The 19,146-nt window shown below is 45.5% G+C and overlaps 1 protein-coding gene across 1 annotated transcript; it reads left to right on the top strand.

Annotated features, from left to right (window-relative positions):
* Positions 1-917: 917 nt before the first annotated feature.
* Positions 918-17,854, top strand: wars2 (tryptophanyl tRNA synthetase 2, mitochondrial). The gene is made up of 6 exons (XM_030344101.1): positions 918-1,041; positions 11,023-11,286; positions 13,883-13,963; positions 14,827-14,909; positions 15,147-15,265; positions 17,013-17,854. Exons 1-6 carry the CDS (start codon positions 931-933, stop codon positions 17,459-17,461), a joined length of 1,107 nt encoding a protein of 368 aa, XP_030199961.1. The 5' UTR covers positions 918-930; the 3' UTR covers positions 17,462-17,854.
* The last annotated feature ends 1,292 nt before the right edge of the window (positions 17,855-19,146 follow it).

The raw sequence follows: 19,146 nt of genomic DNA, 5'->3' as shown, positions 1-19,146 counted from the left end.
GAGAGAGAGAGAGAGAGAGAGAGAGAGAGGAAACGGGGGGGGGGTGGGGGGGGCAGATTGTTGAGCCTACAGTCTGTTTTTACTCTGGTTTTGCCCCTACCCACTGTAATCCTACCTGTCCTGCCCAATTTATTATATTATATATTAATACATTTGCTCCGTGGTCATCCTAGACTGAGAGGAAACCATGTCTTGCTGTAGCCTACAGGTAGAGGTGCCTATGCATGCTCTTTGTTTTTCACGTGCACAAACAGTGCACGGTAATTATAGAGGGTAATGTCAGGGGATATCTGATTGCAGTTGCATACTTTTTTTTTTGCAAAATATATAATAAAATGTTCTGCTCATGTACACGTTTATAGCATTGATAACTTGGTTTTGCATTGTTAAACCAGCAAAATGAAAATTAACTTGACAATATATGTTTTACATATTAAATATGCTACATAAAAAAGGACTAGCAATGTAAGTACGCCTCAGCTCCTTCACCGCTACCATATTAATAATAACGAGGCTGTATAGATAAACGTGACAAAGGAAAATATAAGGGGCCCTTTATAAGGCAGAAAAAATGTCTACCCTTGTCTGCAAAGTTTGTATTTACAGTGGAATAATTGAAAGTGAATGCTATTATTTTATTACAGTAATATATTTTTTATTTTTTTTTAATCTATAGTCAAAACAATCTGACTATAGATTTTTTTTTTAATCTATAGTCAAAACAAAAGTAGCATCCATTGTTAATCTTGTCTCCTGCAACGTGGTAATTGTTCATTAACTTTTTACATTTTAAAAAAGGGTGAAACGACTGAGTTTTTACATTATTTATTGTGTATTGTTTATATAGTGAGTTTTTCTGTATTTATTTTCTACTTGTCCTTTTCGGTCTTTCCCAGCCACTGTAGTGCCTTAATGACGTCACTATTCAAGATGGCGCTGCCCGTCAGCAGGAATGCGAGTCTGTTCCTCAGATTCATTCAGAATCGGAAGTGTTCTTCTCCTAAACGACTGCTATGCTCTGCACCATGCAATGAGAATAAGGTAGATGAGACGATTTTGATTTTAAGGCCCAAATTGTGTAAATGTATCACAGTCCAGGGAAAGCATTTAAGGGTAGTGAGTGTCCGATAGTCATTGGCTTGCTGTAAGACTGTCGAAGCTGTGGGGCTGATTAAAATGATTGTGTGTGCAATCATTGGTTGGTTGATTCATCAATTATGTTGACATGGTGGAACAATGGATATAAAATACTATAGACGTATACATGAGGAGTCAACACTTTGTTTACATTAGAGGCTGTTTTTGTGGATGCTCTTGGTTTGCTTTCTATAACATTTATACTAGTCCACTACTTTTTTCTTTTAAATGTTACATTTACAATATAAATATATCTAGTGATAACCCGCTGATTTGTTCATAATGTCCGTTAAACATCTTTTAACTGAACAAATATTCCTAAAAAGTTTTCCTACAATAACAACAATAAAATAAAAAGGAAACGTTTCTATTGTCACTATTACTGTAACAATACATTACCCAGTGTTTTCCCCCGGAAAATGTCTTAGTCAAGGTGGTCAAGGAGTTGCGGGAGGGGTGGTCTCCGTTTCAATTCCATTATTCCATTCAAAAAGCCTCATGGCACGACCATTGTTGTAACAGTATTACTGATTCATTATTGATCTTTATTTTTACACCTGATGGAAGTATGTTTTCTTTCCCTACGAGAGTTTTCTACTTTGTTAATGCATAATAATTAAAAAATATTTATTATATATATATATTTTTTAAATGTACATTGGTCAATTTGGTAGTCAAGGCGGCCGGTCAATTTGGTAGTCAAGGCGACCGCCTTAACAACAGTACTGGGGGAAACACTGTCCATTTGCTTCTTCCCGTATTAATATCCTGTTCTTTTTTAAAGAGGCCACGTAAGCCATGCTCTCTGATTGGTGGTTCAGTGTTCAGAACAACTCTTAAGCTAATGGTTACCTTGACAACAGATGTCCCAGATACACTTTTGAATAACTAGCATATTACCTATGGGAAGGCCTTGTCTGTCTGTTTTTCTCAGTCGCTTTGGTACATTCCTCAGATCAGATTTGAAATTCTCAAAATTACCTGTTCAATCTTCACATCATTGTGTCACATCAAAAAAGCAGTTTCTCATTTCTGTGAACAAGTTGCAAATGCTTTGGTACATTCATGCAAATGACTATGTACAATTATTTGCTCCTTCAAACATTATCAATTGCTTATGTCATGTTGATCAAAATGTATTGTAATGGGTCTCTATTGAATAGTCTCAATAGCCCCAAAAACATTTTAGGCATTAGTTCATTGCATAAGTCTTTAAATGCAAAATGGTTGAACAAGTTGTCATAATATGTCAAGCATATTTCTATACATTTCCATTAGACATTTTTTCTAAATCTGTCCTGAACTGGTCCACTGCTACCCGGTGATCCTGACTTTCTCTAAAGAAGGGAAATGTGTGAAGTGTGACGAACGATCCACCAGTTAACTGAAATAGCTCAAAGGTGCATCTCATGAACCATGAACTGGCAAGTATATATATAGCTGGGACACACACAATACAATGTTACATTGTCTGACAAGGAAGGACTTGGACGGGGTCAACAGCCAGAGAGAAGAGAAAGAGGAGTGAGGCTGCGTGAATATGAGAATTTGTGGCCCAACAGACAGGAACGTCAGGAGGTGTAGGAAGACTGCCCTGTAATTCCTACAGAAATGCATGTACAGTTCACGCTAAGGAGATTGTCCTATGTTCACCTTTCTAGCAATGACATGGTCTGTCAACAAATTACAGTAATAACAGTCAAAGTGTAAATGTGAAAATTGTCTTCAAAACTTTAGCCTTAGTTGACATCAGAATATCCCTCCAGAGTACATTGTTATATTGACAACATAACTAAGCAATTTGACAGTCTTATCTGTACACAATGACACAAGGACTTGTCATTCTGATGGCACTGACATGTTCATTGACACAGATATTTCATTTGAGAGATTAACCAAGGATTTTGAGCAAGAGACTGGCTTTTGCAGGTAATCCATGGCAGTGTTTCCCACAGAAATTTTGGAGACTATGGGGGGGGGCAGGCATTCAACCGGACATGCGCGGTGGTTTGCCTACTAATAGTAAACTAACATTAACAAAGAACTAATTCCTTGGTATTGATTATGGACTTTGTATTTGTTGAGTTGTGGTGCACTATTGTTGCATCTCACGTTGCATTCAGATGAAATAATAAATGATGGAATTATCTTTAGCCGTTCTTGGCGTATATTTCTGCAGATATACATTCTACAAAACAGATGGCCAATCTCCTTTTTTCACTGTACGCCTATTTAAACACTGGCGTGGCCTAAATGTCACCTTCTCAATCGTTTCATAGGCTATGCATTTGTATAAACCCCCCGTTTACACAATGGGAAAACACATGTTTTCATACGTTTTGCCCTTTCATTTAGGCTACACGAAAACTGAGTTTTTATCATGGGAAACGATCATTTATAAAAACTCAGAAACTCAGTTTTTATGTTTGCGTGTGCACTAGGTCAAACGGAGTTCTATGTTCTCAAACAGTATGCATCTAAAAATGCATCACCTCTGTGAGCATCGTATGTTTACAGTTAGTTAACTTACTGATCATGGATGCTGTTAAGGTAGTGCTCATACGTTAATGCAAAATTCCGAATGTCGCACTCTATTTTTTAGACAACTCAAGACCCTCTGCAACGTAAGCACACGCACGCTAAACTGATTGGCTTTCATCACGATTCGCCAGACTCTCATTTAAATAAAGTTCAAGGATTGCCAACTTGGATTCGGCTGCAGAAGGCTATTCGGCACAGTCGCAGGCAGACAGCCGAACTTCGTGCTCTCATGCAATCCCAATGAGAGCGACACGAACTTCGCCTGAGCAAAAAAAAAACAACAACTTCATGTGCACGCAGAGACTATGGCGGCCGAAATTAGACTATGGCGGGGCGCCATAGTCTTGTCAATGTGTGGGAAACACTGCATGGTGTTTGGCTATTTGCACGAATTGTTTTGAGAAATGCATTTACTGTTTAGCAAATGTTGAGGATGTTTCGAGAAATGTACAAAAGCGACTGAGAAAACTGTAAATCTCTCTGGCCCCCGCCCACTCTGGGTGATGGATGAGCTGTGGGGTGCACGAGGATTGTGTGTGCACACACCACCGTGCACGGCTGTCTGTGTTTTGTTTAGGTCTGGAATAGTGTGTGTCTGTGTGCGTGTGTGGAGGCTGTGTGTGTATACGTGGAGGCTTCATTACCTGTAATAATATCCAAAATTAAGTGTTACTTTTCATTTGTTTTCAAACCTTTCTAAAAAGTTCACCGCCAGCTGTAATGCACGTCACCACAGGTGTGTGTGTGTGTCGGTGTGTGTGTGTGTGTTTGCGTACATGTGTGAAACCTTGTCAAACCCCAATGACGTTAATAATGATAACTTAATGTTTTCTATGCGCCTTTCAATACGCATAGAAAAAGTAACGTGTCCTTTAAACCAAAACTCTCTGTCTCTCTCTCAGTCTCGCGCTCCCCTCCTCTCTGCCTGCTTCGCATGCCCGTGGTCTTCTTAATGGCTGATATCAGTCATCTCAGCCCTGCATTCCAGGATACAGGAAGTGGTGGCTAATTTTCCTCTGTGTTCTCCCCGGCCTTGTGTCGGATGTCCGTTAAAACCATTACATCTTTCTCTTTTGGGAGTGAGCTGGAAGTGCGTGTGTGTACGTGTGTGTGTGTGTGTGTGTGTGTGTGACTGTGTTTGTGTGTGTCGTCCACAAATTCTCTCCAGCTCCTTCTGGGCAGTGGTTGGCACAGCAGTCCTCACCCCTTGTTGCTTCCATGCCTCACTTTGACGCCTAACCTGCTGTCAGACATGTTCTGATCCCTTATATAATGTGTTTGTTTGCCTTAAGCTAATTAACATAGTTACGGGGGACGTGTGCATAGGTACGTACTACATAGGTACGTATGTAGCTATGCATGTAGAAGTCCAACTCACGTCTGGGAACTCCAGTGCAGTGTGGAGATTCATATTTAATTGGAAGCTAACTGCCATTGTAAAGTACCAGATACATTATATTACTTTGGGTTTAAAGAAACTTGGTAGTATACATAGTATCACTGCATTACTTTTACCAAAACAAAGGAATTGACCATCAAACTACAACAATTATCAAAATTGAATTAGTAAAGCCTTATCTATTAATTCATAACAGCTAAAAGCTGTATATTACTGTAACGCGTCCCCCTCAACACTGTAACTACAACACAGCTCACCTCCAAGTACCTTCACAGCGGTTTCAAGGATTTTAATTAAAGCGAGCCGCTGGTTGGCGTTGATCTGGTGGTCGGCAGGAGCTGAGGAAATGATCTCCTTCTTCGGGGAGAGTGTTTCTCGCGGGCTCCTCAGCCCGCAAGTTACGGTAATTACAGATTGATACATTTATGAAGTGTGAGCTGGTTATTTCTGCTGTGAGGGGACTTTAATGTGTTTTTTTCAGGGGCGTATTGCTTTAACCATTAATATATTATATTCATGCGTTTCCCGTCTGTGAGGTGGGGAGAAAAACATCACCTCAACACAGAATAAGAGCAGCGGGTCTGACTTCATATAAATATATGAATGTATGTATTGTATATTATACGTACTGCGGACGTTGAGGGATGAGGAGGAATCGGTTTTGGCGTGAATGTGTTTACACTGTAGTCACATTAATATTAGGCTACATGGAGGTATTCTTCTTCACCTCTCCACGTGCACGGGGTCTGGCGTGCACGTGGGGTCATGGGGAACCAATCACGACGGCCCGGTTCTCTGCAGAACAGTGTGATGTCTGCTGTACCAACGTTTATGTATTTTTAAAACACCACTTGTGTAAATTGAAAGTTTTCCCATCTGGGGGAACCTGTCAAGTCGACTGTCGAGGATTTAATTTTCCCCCTCCCAAAGATGCATGACCAGCAGGGCATGTTTGTAGAAAGTGTGATCCATACATTCTCCATGTTTTCTGTGTGTGTAAACGCAGCCCTGGTCACGGTAAAGACTTGCGTTGGCATTATGTGTTGACTTTCCACGAGGGCCCAGCACGCGCTGCTCTGAGCCGGGGGGGGACGGACCCCCACTGCCGTCAGGCCCCGGGGCCCAGCCGCCGCACCCGGTTATTTTTGGAGGGCCGTCGGGCTGGGCCCTGCACTGGGGGAGCACTGGTTCTGAAGGGCCTCTAGTGCCATTAATCAGCTGTGGGCCCCCGTGGCGCACGCCGGGCCCTGGGCCCCTGCTCTGCCACACTGCAGCGCTCTGTTCCGCTCTCTCTCCTCGCGACGCACCACGGGGCGCTCGGAGGAACCTCATCAATCTCAACTGTCCAACACGTCAGCCACAGATTTAATCAAACGCTCCCCCGACCCCTGCACCCCCCACCCCGACACACCGCTCTGGGAGAAGAAAATAAATGAAGAAGAAGAAGAAGAATAAGAGAAAGTCTTGCCCAACGCTTCTGGGCTCCATCCTCTCTACCGTACCCCACATCCCTCCATATTTCTTTTCTCTTTGCTTTTCTTTTCTCCCTCTTCTAACATCCATCACTCCTGCTCATGTGTGTGATTGCACGTGTGTGTGATTTGTGTGTGTGTGTGTGTGCTTTCTTTTCGGCAGTCATTCACACTTTGTCTCAAGCTGTGTGTATTCTGATAGGGCCTAGACAAACACACGCACACGGCGCTCTCTGGTTCTTTGTGGAGCCTGGATGCTGTTGAACCTGTTAGCTCCGTTAGCCCCGTAAGCTCTGTTAGCCCTTAAAGCCATGTTTGCCCTGATCAGTGAAAGGAGCTCTGTCGCTGGGACCACTAACTGGTCCCAGGTCGGGGGAGGAGGAGGAGGTGGGCTATGTTCTGAGGAGAGTCTCCGCGTTCTGGTTCTGATGATGGCGGAGCTCTCTGGGGAGACCTAGTCAGGAGCCAGACACTGAGCCCAGTGTGTAGAGCCTGGCGGGGGGTTAAGGAGGGAGAGAACCCCCTGGGCCGGGCGGACGGAACCAGGGTAACGGGGACCGTCCTTAATCCCGAGGCCCACCGCTGGGCTTCCAAGGACGGGCTCAACCCCGACCAGCGGCACCCCTTCCTCCCCGACGACCCTTGACCCTCTGCGACGGGGGCTAATGAGCCGAGCGGCCGGCGGCCCCTGAATGGGTGAGGAGTAGTGTTGAGATGGACCCAGCGAGGAGCCCCGGCGGTACTCCGGGCCCCTTGTGGTCCCTACCAGCCCCTCCTCGGTGAGAGGGATGTCAGTGGGCCGCTCTGCCCCCCCCCCCCCCCCTCCCCCCTGGGGTCAGATATGATCTATGAGGCCGGGGAAGCGGTCCAGAAACCGCCTGGAGAAGAGAAATGTGCTGTTTCACAAGTCGTAGCCCAACCAAAACCATGAGGAAGATGATTAATGAGGCCGAGGCTGGCGGGAGGACGGACACCCAGACGCACCGGGGAGAAGACCGGGACCCCCGTGTCTCCGCTCTTTACCCACGATGCTTAGCGCCGAGTTACGATGTGGACGTTCCCTCGAGTGACAGCTCGTGATGACGAGAGAAATATGGATCTTGGATTTTGATTGACCTGTCCTCAGGATGGAGGGACGGGCAGGAAGTCTAGTCAGGGTGGAAAGGGGAGGGGGAACAAGTTGTAGTTTGGATCTTGGCTGGGATTTTGGGGTTTTAGTGGAAACTTGCCTTTGAGTCCAAGAGAAGAACGTTTAGCGTGACTTGTTTCCCTGGCGACCATTGTTTTCCCTTCGGAGACCAGACCGCTGCAATGTGAGGCTGTTGGATTCAGCGCGGTGGCTTAATGTAGGAAAATGTCTGGTGGATGTAAACCTCATTATTACAGTTGTGTTTCTTTTTTTTATGGCCAGTTGGCTGGAATAACGGATAATGTGTTCAGACAAATAAAATATCCACTCAAAAGAAGATTTTAAATGAGAATTGATGACATATCCCAGGGAAGGTAATTCACTGAGCAGTCTATTGTGCGCTTTCACTTCATAATGTACTTGATGATAGTAACATGGGTTGTAGAGAGAGAGAGTTATAGAGCAGTCAAACTGCAGCACTGGGTTGGATGTGGTGTCGTTGAATTGCTGTGCCAATCTCTCCCATCCACTAATACGAGCTGTCACGACACGCACACACAAGCACAAAAACACAAACGTACACGTGCAGACACGGGAACACACATTCCCGGAAAGGGTCGACTGGTATGAAAACACGGCCTCTGAGTGTGTGTAACCTTGTAGCGCTGGGTGTTAATGTCACACACACATGGGGCGTAATGCGTCCGCCATGTGGCCAGACGTGGATGCAGACGGCTTTCTGCACCTCGCTGGGCTACGGCGGCGTTGCAACTGTCGAGAGTAAAACACAAGCGAGAACACCCAGCGTTCCTGCCTCGCTGCCCCGGTGCATGTCATCAGCCAGCGTCCGGGTGCGGGACGAGGGAAGGTAGGGGAGGGATGGTGATGGAGAGATGACACGAGGTGTATGCGTGGTGCACCCGGAGCAGTGAGCCGTCACTGGTTAACGACTCGATCTATCGTAGCCAGGAAAGGCCAACGGGTGTTTGACTCCCAGCTGAAAGGTTCTGGGTTCGACAGGTCTACCTGTACGCATCCTTGAGGGAGATGCCCCCCCCAAACCCTACTTGCTCCTTAATGACATGTATAGAAATACAATCGCTTACCCAATGCTCGTCCTACCTACAATAGAATATGCATCGTCCAGCAGCCGGTCACTTCAATGGTGCCTGTAACACCCTTAAAATATCTAGACAAAGCTCTAAAGGGGAAATTTAAAGACGTCGTCAAAGTCAAATTTATTTATCCTACCTGGGGCGATTAGGATGCAGCAAGGTATTAACAAACACACCATCAATAGGACACCGACTAAGATAAGTTAGTGATGGAAACACCAGTACATAAAAAAGACACAAGATACAGTGCAAATCGCTACATAGGGAGGCGAAGATAAGCAGTCGTGATGCACTGTTCGTTAACTGCAGTCCACCCATGCCCATGGGATTGGTAATCGTTTTGCCCTTAAGATGCTTTAGCCCACGAGCTTTTTAATTCAAACATATGGAGGTATTAGCCAAATTAGCTCAAGTAGCTTTACGAATGCCGACTATTAATTTGTGTCTCAATGACCTCTCTTCTGAAACATAAATGCCTCATTCAGCATTTCCCCGGTCAGAAGCAGAACATAGACCACTGCTACAGCCATACCCTGTTATTCCGGCAGCTAGTTAGCCCAGTGGCTAGTTAACGTCGGCGCTGACTCTTTCTTTGAAGGCCGATTGGTTCAAATGACACCATTAGCATGTCTGCGTGGTAATGACCTGTCCCTTGGGTGGGGGCCGGGTGGGGGGGTTGGGGTCAGGGGGCGCTGGGGGGGAACATGAGTTTGTGGTGTCAGCTCTGGGTGAGAACACACATTATCCAGAGCCCAAATGAGTCCTGACACCTCTTTAGAGGCCCTCGGCAGCAACGACTCCCTCCACTGCAATTACCCCCTTAGTAACGACACCATACCGGCTTCCTGTCTGTCCGCTCTCTCTACTTCTCTACGCCTCTCGTTTTCACCTTGTTTACCTTTTTTCTTCCACCTCTCTCTAAAAATACTATCTAATTTCTTTCTCTCTCACTTTACCTCTCTCCCTTTACCCCGCTCTACATGTTTATCTCTCTCTCTTAACCTCTGCTCTAGGTCTGCCTAATTATCTCTCTTAATCTCTGGTTTACTTATTTCTTTGTCGCTCTTTCCCTCTCTGCTCTACCTCTACATATTTCTTTCTGTTTGTCTCTGTTTTGTTAGCCCATTCGCTCTCTTCGCCCTTCTTCATATCTCTCTTTTGCCCCTCTCTAACTCTGGCGCTCCCAGAATGCTGTGCGGTGCCGGGCCTCATGTCCAATCAAACGTGAAGCTGGGTGGGTGTGCTGTCAGGCCCTCTCTCAGCGGTACACGGACCACTATATCCTCAGGAAGTCTCGGTCTGGTCTCATCGGTTGTGAAGGCTTTTTCGTGTGGACTAGGGAACACAAATCCCCCCCCCCCAGGCAGTGGTAGGGGGGTTTATTAGAAAATATTTGCAATTGAAATCTCCCCAGCGTGTTGTGTTGGAGTCTTGACCTGGTTTTAAAGGTTTTCGTATCAGGAAACCGACAAGGAGAACCATGCCGGCTTTCACTCCATGTTACACGCCGTTGTCTAATGTTTCCCAACGCGTTGCCATGTCAATACCGTTTTTCCACTAGTGAGCTATGCTACGATACACGATGTTCCACGCTAGAGTTCCATTACAAGGTACTGCATTTGATCCCCGGCATCCCCAGCCTACCTAGGGGGCCTGCCTTGACATCGCCTTCCTGCTTCCTCTTTACCAGCACTCCTTCGCGGGATCCTGTGGGCAGTCCACAGACGACCGGTCAGACCCGAGCAGAACCCAGTGTTGTGGTCTGATCCAGTTCACATCTGGTCTGATCCAGTTCTCTCCCTGCGTGCCTGGGGAAACCGGATCACCGTGGCCTGACCCAGCGCACAAGAGAGAACCACAATATTGACCCAGGCACTCAGATGTGAGGAGGGTGGAGTCCTGCCTCCAGCTGTGGGAGTTCTGACCCAGTCAAATATCACAAGTGCTGAGCCAGTAAAACACCGATCTTGTTAGTGCTGTTGCTGATATGGCAGGTATCCTGGAGTCCAGACCCCCCCCTCGCTCTCTCTCTCTTTGCCTGCCACTTCCTCGTGTTCCTGGTTTCTCTGGCCCAGACACAGGCCTTGTGTTCAGGCTGATTGTTTAAGTGGTTCCTGGGGGGATCTAGCTGTGTTGTGGAAGGGTACAATAACAGCTCGCTCTCGCTCTGTCTCTGTCCCTCTCTATGTCTCTGTGTCTCTGTCTCTGTCTCCCTGTCTCTCCCTGCAGGTGGATCCTCCAGCAGGGGGCCGGGTGTTCTCTGGGATCCAGCCCACCGGCGTGCCACACCTGGGGAACTACCTGGGGGCCCTTGAGACCTGGGTGTCCCTGCAGGACCGCTACCCCTCAGTGCTGTACAGCATCGTGGACCTGCACTCCATCACCCAGCCCCAGGACCCGGCCCAGCTCCGCCTCAACATCCTGGACATGGCCGCCTGCCTGCTGGCCTGTGGCATCGACCCCCAGAGATCCATCCTGTTCCAGCAGTCCCAGGTGGGCAGAGGAGGGGAATGGAGGGATTGAGGGGTGGTGGAGGGATGGACAGAAGAGGGAGGCATGGAGGGAGGCAGGGAGGGAGGGAGGGATGGGTGCATGGATGTGTTGGATCTGAGGTATGGATGTAAGCTGAGGTATTGATGTGTTGGTGCTGAGGTATGGATGTGTTGGTGCTGAGGTATGGATGTGTTGGTGCTGAGGTATGGATGTTTTGGAGCTGAGGTATGGATGCGTTGGAGCCGCATATAATTTGATTTTTATATAGGGTTAAAGATAACCTAGATATCAGTCAACCCTTTTATTTTTTTATAGTCTATGTGTCACACAGACACATAGACAGACTCACAGACCAACACAACTGCTCTTGAGAGACTTACCTATAGTTTACATGTAGAAGACCGACAGGACTGCACCAGTGAGGGGGGGTGGGTTTAACCTGAAGCTGCAATATTAGGTAAAATGTCCTGCTATAAAATCAGTAATCAACATGATCGCTACTAATCCATGGACTACCTTGGATGGATGTTTCTATTAAACCTTGTGGTGTGTGCGCGTGTTCGTCTCTCTGCACGTTTGGATGTGTAGTGATGAAAACACCTTTTGGTTTGTCTCCAAGCATGTCATCAGGACAGTCGCCGCCTTCAGCGGTCTTCTCGGGTGTTTGTTTTCTCGCCAGCAGCTCTGCGGTGTTGACCAGACCCCCGCGCTGAGTCACAACTATCCACGCTTTTTTTCCCCTAAGTTTTCTGGCACTCCGTCGACACTAATCCCACTTTTTCCACCCCTGACCGCGGATTGATTTGAGAACCCTCTCCAAAGTGGATGAATATAAAAAACACCAGCATTGCGTTGCCGTTCGGAAGAACAAAGCTTAGGTTTCTTCAAATGATGACGTAAAATGGGGAAGGCGTGAATTACAATTATGTTTTCACTGTTCCAGATTGGATGGACAGCACACGTGTGTTTTAGTGCGGACTGAAAACACACACGCACGCACACAAGCACTCTCACACACATATAGGCGCACACGCACACACAAAGACACACACAGGCACACACACACACACATTTACATACATAGGCATACGCCTATGCACACATACCTTTATAAAGGTAGGCACACACGCGCACACACACATGTATGTTTCAGTGGTTTGCGTTGGCAGTGTGAGGACCTCCTAGCGTCCCCACCAGGTAAGGATAAATATGTCAGCGGACCAAAGAAAACAGCCTGCAGTTTGAACGTGAAGCGCTGGTCTGTGCTCGTCAGTCTGCGTGTGTCCCATCAACAGAACACGCACATGCATGCCTGTGGAAATGTGGGTTTGGGAAGGTGTGTGTCTTCAATCTATGGTTGCGTGTGCGCGCACATAAGGTAAGTAGATGAACTGCTAACAAGCACACACTGTCTGTGTGTGTGTGTCTGTGTGTGTGTGTGTGTGTGTGTGTGTGTGTGTGTGTGTGTGTGTGTGTGTGTGTGTGTGTGTGTGTGTGTGTGTGTGTGTGTGTGTGTGTGTGTGTGTGTGTACGTTTTTATCCGCGCACATCTTGACATCTCTGTGTTGGAAATGTGAAGGTTCTGGACGTGCAGAACCAGATGTTCTGCAGCGGTTTTATAGGGACTACTTGGCTCAATACTCACAAGCCTGAGAGAATCCAAACGACGCTAAACGCACCCAACAGGACCGGCCTTTTCACGGCTTTCTGACTTTGATGTGACAGAATGTAACAGATTGTGAGCCACAAGAGTATATCAGCTTGATCCATATTCTGCTCTGCAGCGTCGGTGTGAGGCTCTCTGCTCACCTATAACAAAATGTGTTGATTTGTTTCGGCTAGCATTGGCAATAGCCCTCTCTGCCAAACCTAACAGTAAATTCAATGTATTCACGTGAGCATTGGTGTCTGCATTATAAGTGAGTTAAACTACAGCATCCTCCTGGCCTAGTGTCTGCTCAACAAATCTCTCTCTCACATCTGCCCATCCTCTCTCTTTGTTTCTCTCACGGCCTGCTTTCATGTCTGCTTTAGCTGATGGTTACATCATCCTCTTCCCAGAATGCTTTCAAAGTGGCGAGAGCGTTGTATCGCCAGCACTCATAAACGACTGAAGATTTTTAATGGTAGAGACGTTTTTTAGGGGGGAATGGAATTTGAATAGTCCACTGGCGTCTCTCACTGACAGTCTCTTTTACACACACACACACACACACACACACACACACACACACACACACACACACACACACACACACACACACACACACACACACACACACACACACACACACACACACACACACACACACACACACACACAGCTGCTCGTAGGAGACTCACCTATAGGTTTACCTGTAGCAGACTGCCCTTCAGCTGCGTGTTAGAGCAGCAGTACCCACCACTGCCACTGTGGGGCGCTGGGATGTCATTTCTACTCAAGAAGGAGAGGAAATATCTGCCCTCCAGGCTTGTTATTTGAAACCCTGATAAACTGGTTCTTTCAGTGTTCATTTTATGTTTTTGATATAAGGTGTTATTACTGGTTTGAAGACCCTAATGTAGTCCATCATGTGTGTGGGTGTGCTTGTGTTAGGTATCGGAGCATGCTGAGCTGTCCTGGATCCTCTCCTGCCTCACCACTATGCCCCGCCTGAGACACCTCCCCCAGTGGAAGGTAAAGAAGAACTCCTCTTATCTCCTTCTCCTTCTCTCCCTTATTCCCCTCCCTCTTGCTCCTCAGCCCCTTCTTACTCCATCTCCCTCTATCACTTCCTCCTCCTCCTCCCCTACCACTTTCAGTCAGTAGTGTTATTATTCTGCTATATGCTTGATCAGTCAGATCCGCCTTGAGCCACTTGGAGGTGTTCGATCCAGTAGACCAGCTGCTCTTGATAATGACAACATGTTGTTTTAACACAGCTAGCGCCCTCATTATATTTATTCAACCGAAAGACTCGGGAGACAATCCATGTCCGGTTAGGACATGGATTGTGTCCTAGATTAAATAAAATTATTGCTGTTTATATGTTCATTTGTTTGTTTCTTCCAAAAAATATTAAAGCTCTATAAACACTCATCACATCATTAAACATTTGAAACCAAAATAACCTTAATAAAACATCAACAAAGGCGTGTTACATACTGCTGTCCCATATTCAGAAATGCATATCACTACATAACTATACATATATTGTAATACAACATTGATCTTGCTCCCTCATTTATATTCAAAGGTAATGTATTACCATGGGCAATGTACATTCATTACTAAAGCATGTGAAAAGTAAAGATGGAAAATTAATACAATAATATGAAATAAATAAAATAGTCAAAAATACTATACAATCTTAACTCTGTCTGTCTGTCTGCCTCTCTCTCTGCCTCTCTCTCTGTCTCTGCCTTTCTCTCTGTCTCTTCCTCTCTCTCTTTCTGTTTCTGCCTCTCTCTCTGCCTCTCTCTCTCTCTCTCTCTCTGCCTCACTCTCTCTCTCGCTGTTGATCTCGTGGTCGTCCTACCGCCCTCCCTCCTCTTCCTCAGATGAAGAGTAAACAGAAGGGGGAGGGCAGTGTGGGTCTGTTCACCTACCCTGTGCTGCAGGCTGCTGATATCCTGCTCTACAGGTGAGTTCTGCATGTGTACATGTAGCTCTGTCCTACTCATTGTTGTAACCCATCCACCATCTGCGTGTGATAGCAGTGTATGGATGTGACCTCATGTACACGACTCATGAGGCATTGTATAATCAGATAATTATCAGATAAATAAAGCATTTTTGTCAGTGAGTATCTTGTTTATAATAATTGTATTGAAACAAAAAATGTGTTTGTGTGTGTGTTTGTGCATGTGTTCATATACAGGTCCACCCACGTCCCGGTGGGAGAGGACCAGGTTCAGCACCTGGAGCTGGCTCAAGACGTGGCCCGCATCTTCAACAACCGCTACGGGGACCTGTTCCCCGAGCCACGCCCCCTACTCAGTAATATATACACACCTGTTCCCTGAGCCCCGCCCCCCTACTCAGTAATATATACACACCTGTTCCCCAAGCCAAGCCCCCTACTGAGTAACATAGAGCCCTTGGGACCTATGAGATCGAAAAAATATGAATGGGTTTCTGTATTTATTTATTTTTTTAAGGTTTTATCCTTTTTATTGTAGAGTAAGATAGACAGGAAGGTATAGAAGAGAGAGGGAAAGAGATACAGCAAAGGACCGCGTCAGGAATCAAACCCAGGTCACTGCGGTAAGGACTAAGCCTTTAATGGTACGCGCTCTACCCGCTGAGCCACCGGGGCGCCCCATGAATGGGTTTCAATGGAGAGAAAGTAATTATTTTTCGGTCCCAGTCTTTATATGCCCTGGATTACACATATGTTGCTTGTGGATTTAAATGATAATTTTTGATGCAAAGAAAACTAAACATTTTCGTGAAGAAGTTTGATAATGTTAGGTTTTTTTCCAAGGGGAGGATTAAAGCATCAAAAGAGGTCCACAATAATTGGTCACATGTGTAATCCGGGGCACATAAAGACTGGGACCAGAAGATAATTACTTTCTCTCCATTGATACCCATTCATATTTTTCGATCTCATAGGTCCCATGGGCTCTACTGGAAGGGGCTTGACTTCGGCACTCTATAATCACACCTGTTTCCTGAGCCACTCCCCTACTGAGTAATATATGCACACCTGTTCCCCCGATCCACTCTCCTACTGAGCAATATAAACAAATATATTAAATATATAAAAAAAAAAAAACATGTAAGTACGGAACAGATTTTACAATTCAAAAATATTATTTGAAAGTTAATAAATATTTGATCAATATATATTCTTTATGCTGCAGCATCTCAAACCTCTCTTGGAATCTCCTGAATGAATTTATTTCCAGGAACAAAATGTAATATTTCTCACTTGGAAAATTATATACTTGAGTATGGTGGCCCCAATAGCAAACACGGCACACGCATTAAACACATAAAAAGTTAGTTGACTCTTCACTGTTAAGCTATTTTAGCTCTAGTTGTTACCTGGGTCACCGAGCAACCTGGCGCACGCACACGCACACACACACACACACACACACACACACACACACACACACACACACACACACACACACACACACACACACACACACACACACACACACAACATGTTGCCCAATGTATTCCCGTACTGTTGTACGGACGCAACACATGCACGCTAACATGCAGACATGTATTGATCTCAAAATTAGCATCTCTTTGGTGTCTGCCTGTTTATATTTCTGAACAGTCGCCCACACACACGAACACACACACACATGGCCACCATGTTCCCCTGCTATATGAGGACCTGTGGAGGCGCTGTGATTGTGTGTGATTCTCGGTCTCTTGGAGGAATGAAACGCAGCCTCTCATGCGTGGCCACAGCCCTGATTACAGAACTCTCCGGTCCTCACGTTTCCCAGCGATACGGCCATAATGGATATGGAAGGGATGTCTTCACGACGTCTGAAAACACAGCTCTGTGTGTGTGTGTGATGTCTTGAATGTGGATGTGTGTTAGTTGGTGTGTCCAAAAGAGTGTGTCTGTGTGTGTGTTTGCACATCCTTTTTCTCTGAACTCCTATCAAACCTTTTCTCCAAAACGTTCTCGATATGAACCGGTACCCAGAACCGAGAGCGTGGTGGGGAAAGGCATGCTGGGTAACCAACCACAACCTGCTTCCTGTCCCCGCAGGCGCCACGCGTAAGGTCAAGTCCCTCCGAGACCCCACGGCCAAGATGTCCAAGTCGGACCCCCATGCGATGGCCACCATCCACCTCAGTGACTCGCCCGACGACATCATGGTAAAGATCCGCCGTGCCGTCACAGACTTCACCTCCGAGGTGACCTATGACCCTGCCGCGCGCCCCGGGGTCTCCAACCTGGTGAGCCTGCACGCGGCGGTCGCCATGGTGACGGTGGAGGAGGCGCTGGCCCAGGCCCGGGGTCTGGACACGGGGGCCTACAAGCTGCTCGTGGCTGACGCCGTGGTGACGCGGCTCCGCCCAATCAGGGAGGAGATGGAGCGGCTGCGGGCCGACAGGGGTCACCTCGAGGTGGTGCTGGCCAAGGGGTCGCAGAGGGCCCGGGAGCTTGCGGCCCCCGTCCTCATGGAGGTCCGGCGAAGGGTGGGCTTCTCCTGAGTGCTGAAACTCAGTGCCCCAGTTGTGTTTAGCAAGGTGTAGGGGTGTGTGTCTGTCTGTGTGTGTGTGTGTGTGTGTGTGTGTGTGTGTGTGTGTGTGTGTGCTTGTGTGCGTGTGGATATAGCTGGGCTGTATCGTCACTACTCACGTTTTGATTGATCATCAGCTCTGAACGCTGAGACAACAAGTGGATTTTAAACCATATGGGTATTGGAAGACCCGATGGTAATGATAATACATGTATAAACATCTAAAGTATATTTATGTGTATATAGATTTATGTGTTTATATAATGTGGTTTTGGTTTTTGTTCGGTCAAACTGGTGTTTGGTATCTCTTTTAAATTTTGATTTACTGTGGCGTAAAATAATTAAATCTTCAATTAAATTCAAACATCTGTGTGCGTTTGCCTGTTTAAACCATTTATATTAATTTTATTATTTCACTAGTTCACCTTTTGGCTTCGTTTTTATTCCTCTTCTTGCCGTGGCTCAACTCCGTCTCGGATAAAATCACTCATTACACACATGGTCTCTGGCGACCTCCCCATTGACCACTTTCTTGGCCTGACGTCATCCAACTAACGAGCAGGTGGCTCGACACTGACTTTGATCATTTAGTTCATTAATGTTCTATTAGCCTATACAATAGTTACACACTCCTCAACACACTTAAAATATGAATCTCGTATTTTTGTCGGGACATAAAGTCAGTCTTCAGCAATTTGGATGCCCACATGCACACACATCTCTCCTTTTAGAGAAGTAATCGAGACTGATCTGTGCAGGGTTCATAAACGCGCCATCAACCTGATCACCCCCTCAAAACACCCATCACGTAGAAATCCCTCAGATTACGGAAGAAAAATACGTTCTTCTTTACGCGTCGCGATTTAGCGTTTGTCAGGCGTTTTACTGTCCTTAGAGATTTATTCATCCCATCTTCTCTCAGCACTGTGAATTGTAGGCCTAATCTATTAGTTTTGCATTTGTATTTGTTTGTTTTTGTAATATCAAAAGAACCTTTCAAAAGTCTGTATTTCTCAGATGAAAAAGCAAGCTTAGCCCTATAGGTTTAAGTTTGTTTTAACTTGTAATATAAATCGTGTGAAGGATAAGTGTAGACCTTTGATCCAGAGCACAAACGGACAACGTATTTCTTAGTGTCTCTTCATGAGAAACACTTTCATCCACAGCACATGTTGAGACTCAACCAAGTGTTGGAAATATTTATTTTATTTTATCGAATAATGAAAAAAATAGAAGCTACACATGGTATGGCACGAGAATGAAAAGGTTGATTTTGAGTACACGTTAAGGTTTTTATTTAATACAATTTATCTTTCATCCAAAGTTTATATTTTCAGCACATTGTAGTTTATATTTTATAACCCTAAGCGTTATGGTTTGTATTTTATATAAAACATTTAGTTCACCTTTAATACACATATTGGCACATAATGGCATTACTTCCAACTTTATAATGGGTTTCCTACAAAATATAATATATAATAATAGGCATACGCACCCACGCACACAATATAAAGATTTGATGAACATATTTTATATGTTCACTGCAATGGTTTAGTTTGTATTATTTTACTGGTTTATAATTAATATTTTAAAGGCCTACAGTATTTTATTCAGTTGATGATATTTAATGGTTTACGCTTAAAGTTTTGTGTC

The sequence above is a fragment of the Gadus morhua genome, chromosome 20, assembly GCF_902167405.1.
Source record: "Gadus morhua chromosome 20, gadMor3.0, whole genome shotgun sequence".
Taxonomy (NCBI): Eukaryota; Metazoa; Chordata; class Actinopteri; order Gadiformes; family Gadidae; genus Gadus; species Gadus morhua.
The sequence above is the reverse complement of the archived record's forward strand: the minus strand, read 5'-3'. Positions and strand labels throughout refer to the sequence as shown.

Bases quoted from the DNA above. Each gene is read 5' to 3' on its own strand.
- wars2 (XM_030344101.1), top strand. From the start codon at position 931: ATGGCGCTGCCCGTCAGCAGGAATGCGAGTCTGTTCCTCAGATTCATT. The intron at 1,042-11,022 runs GTAGATGAGACG...CTCTCCCTGCAG, and splicing joins CACCATGCAATGAGAATAAG to GTGGATCCTCCAGCAGGGGG. The intron at 13,964-14,826 runs GTAAAGAAGAAC...CCTCTTCCTCAG, and splicing joins GACACCTCCCCCAGTGGAAG to ATGAAGAGTAAACAGAAGGG.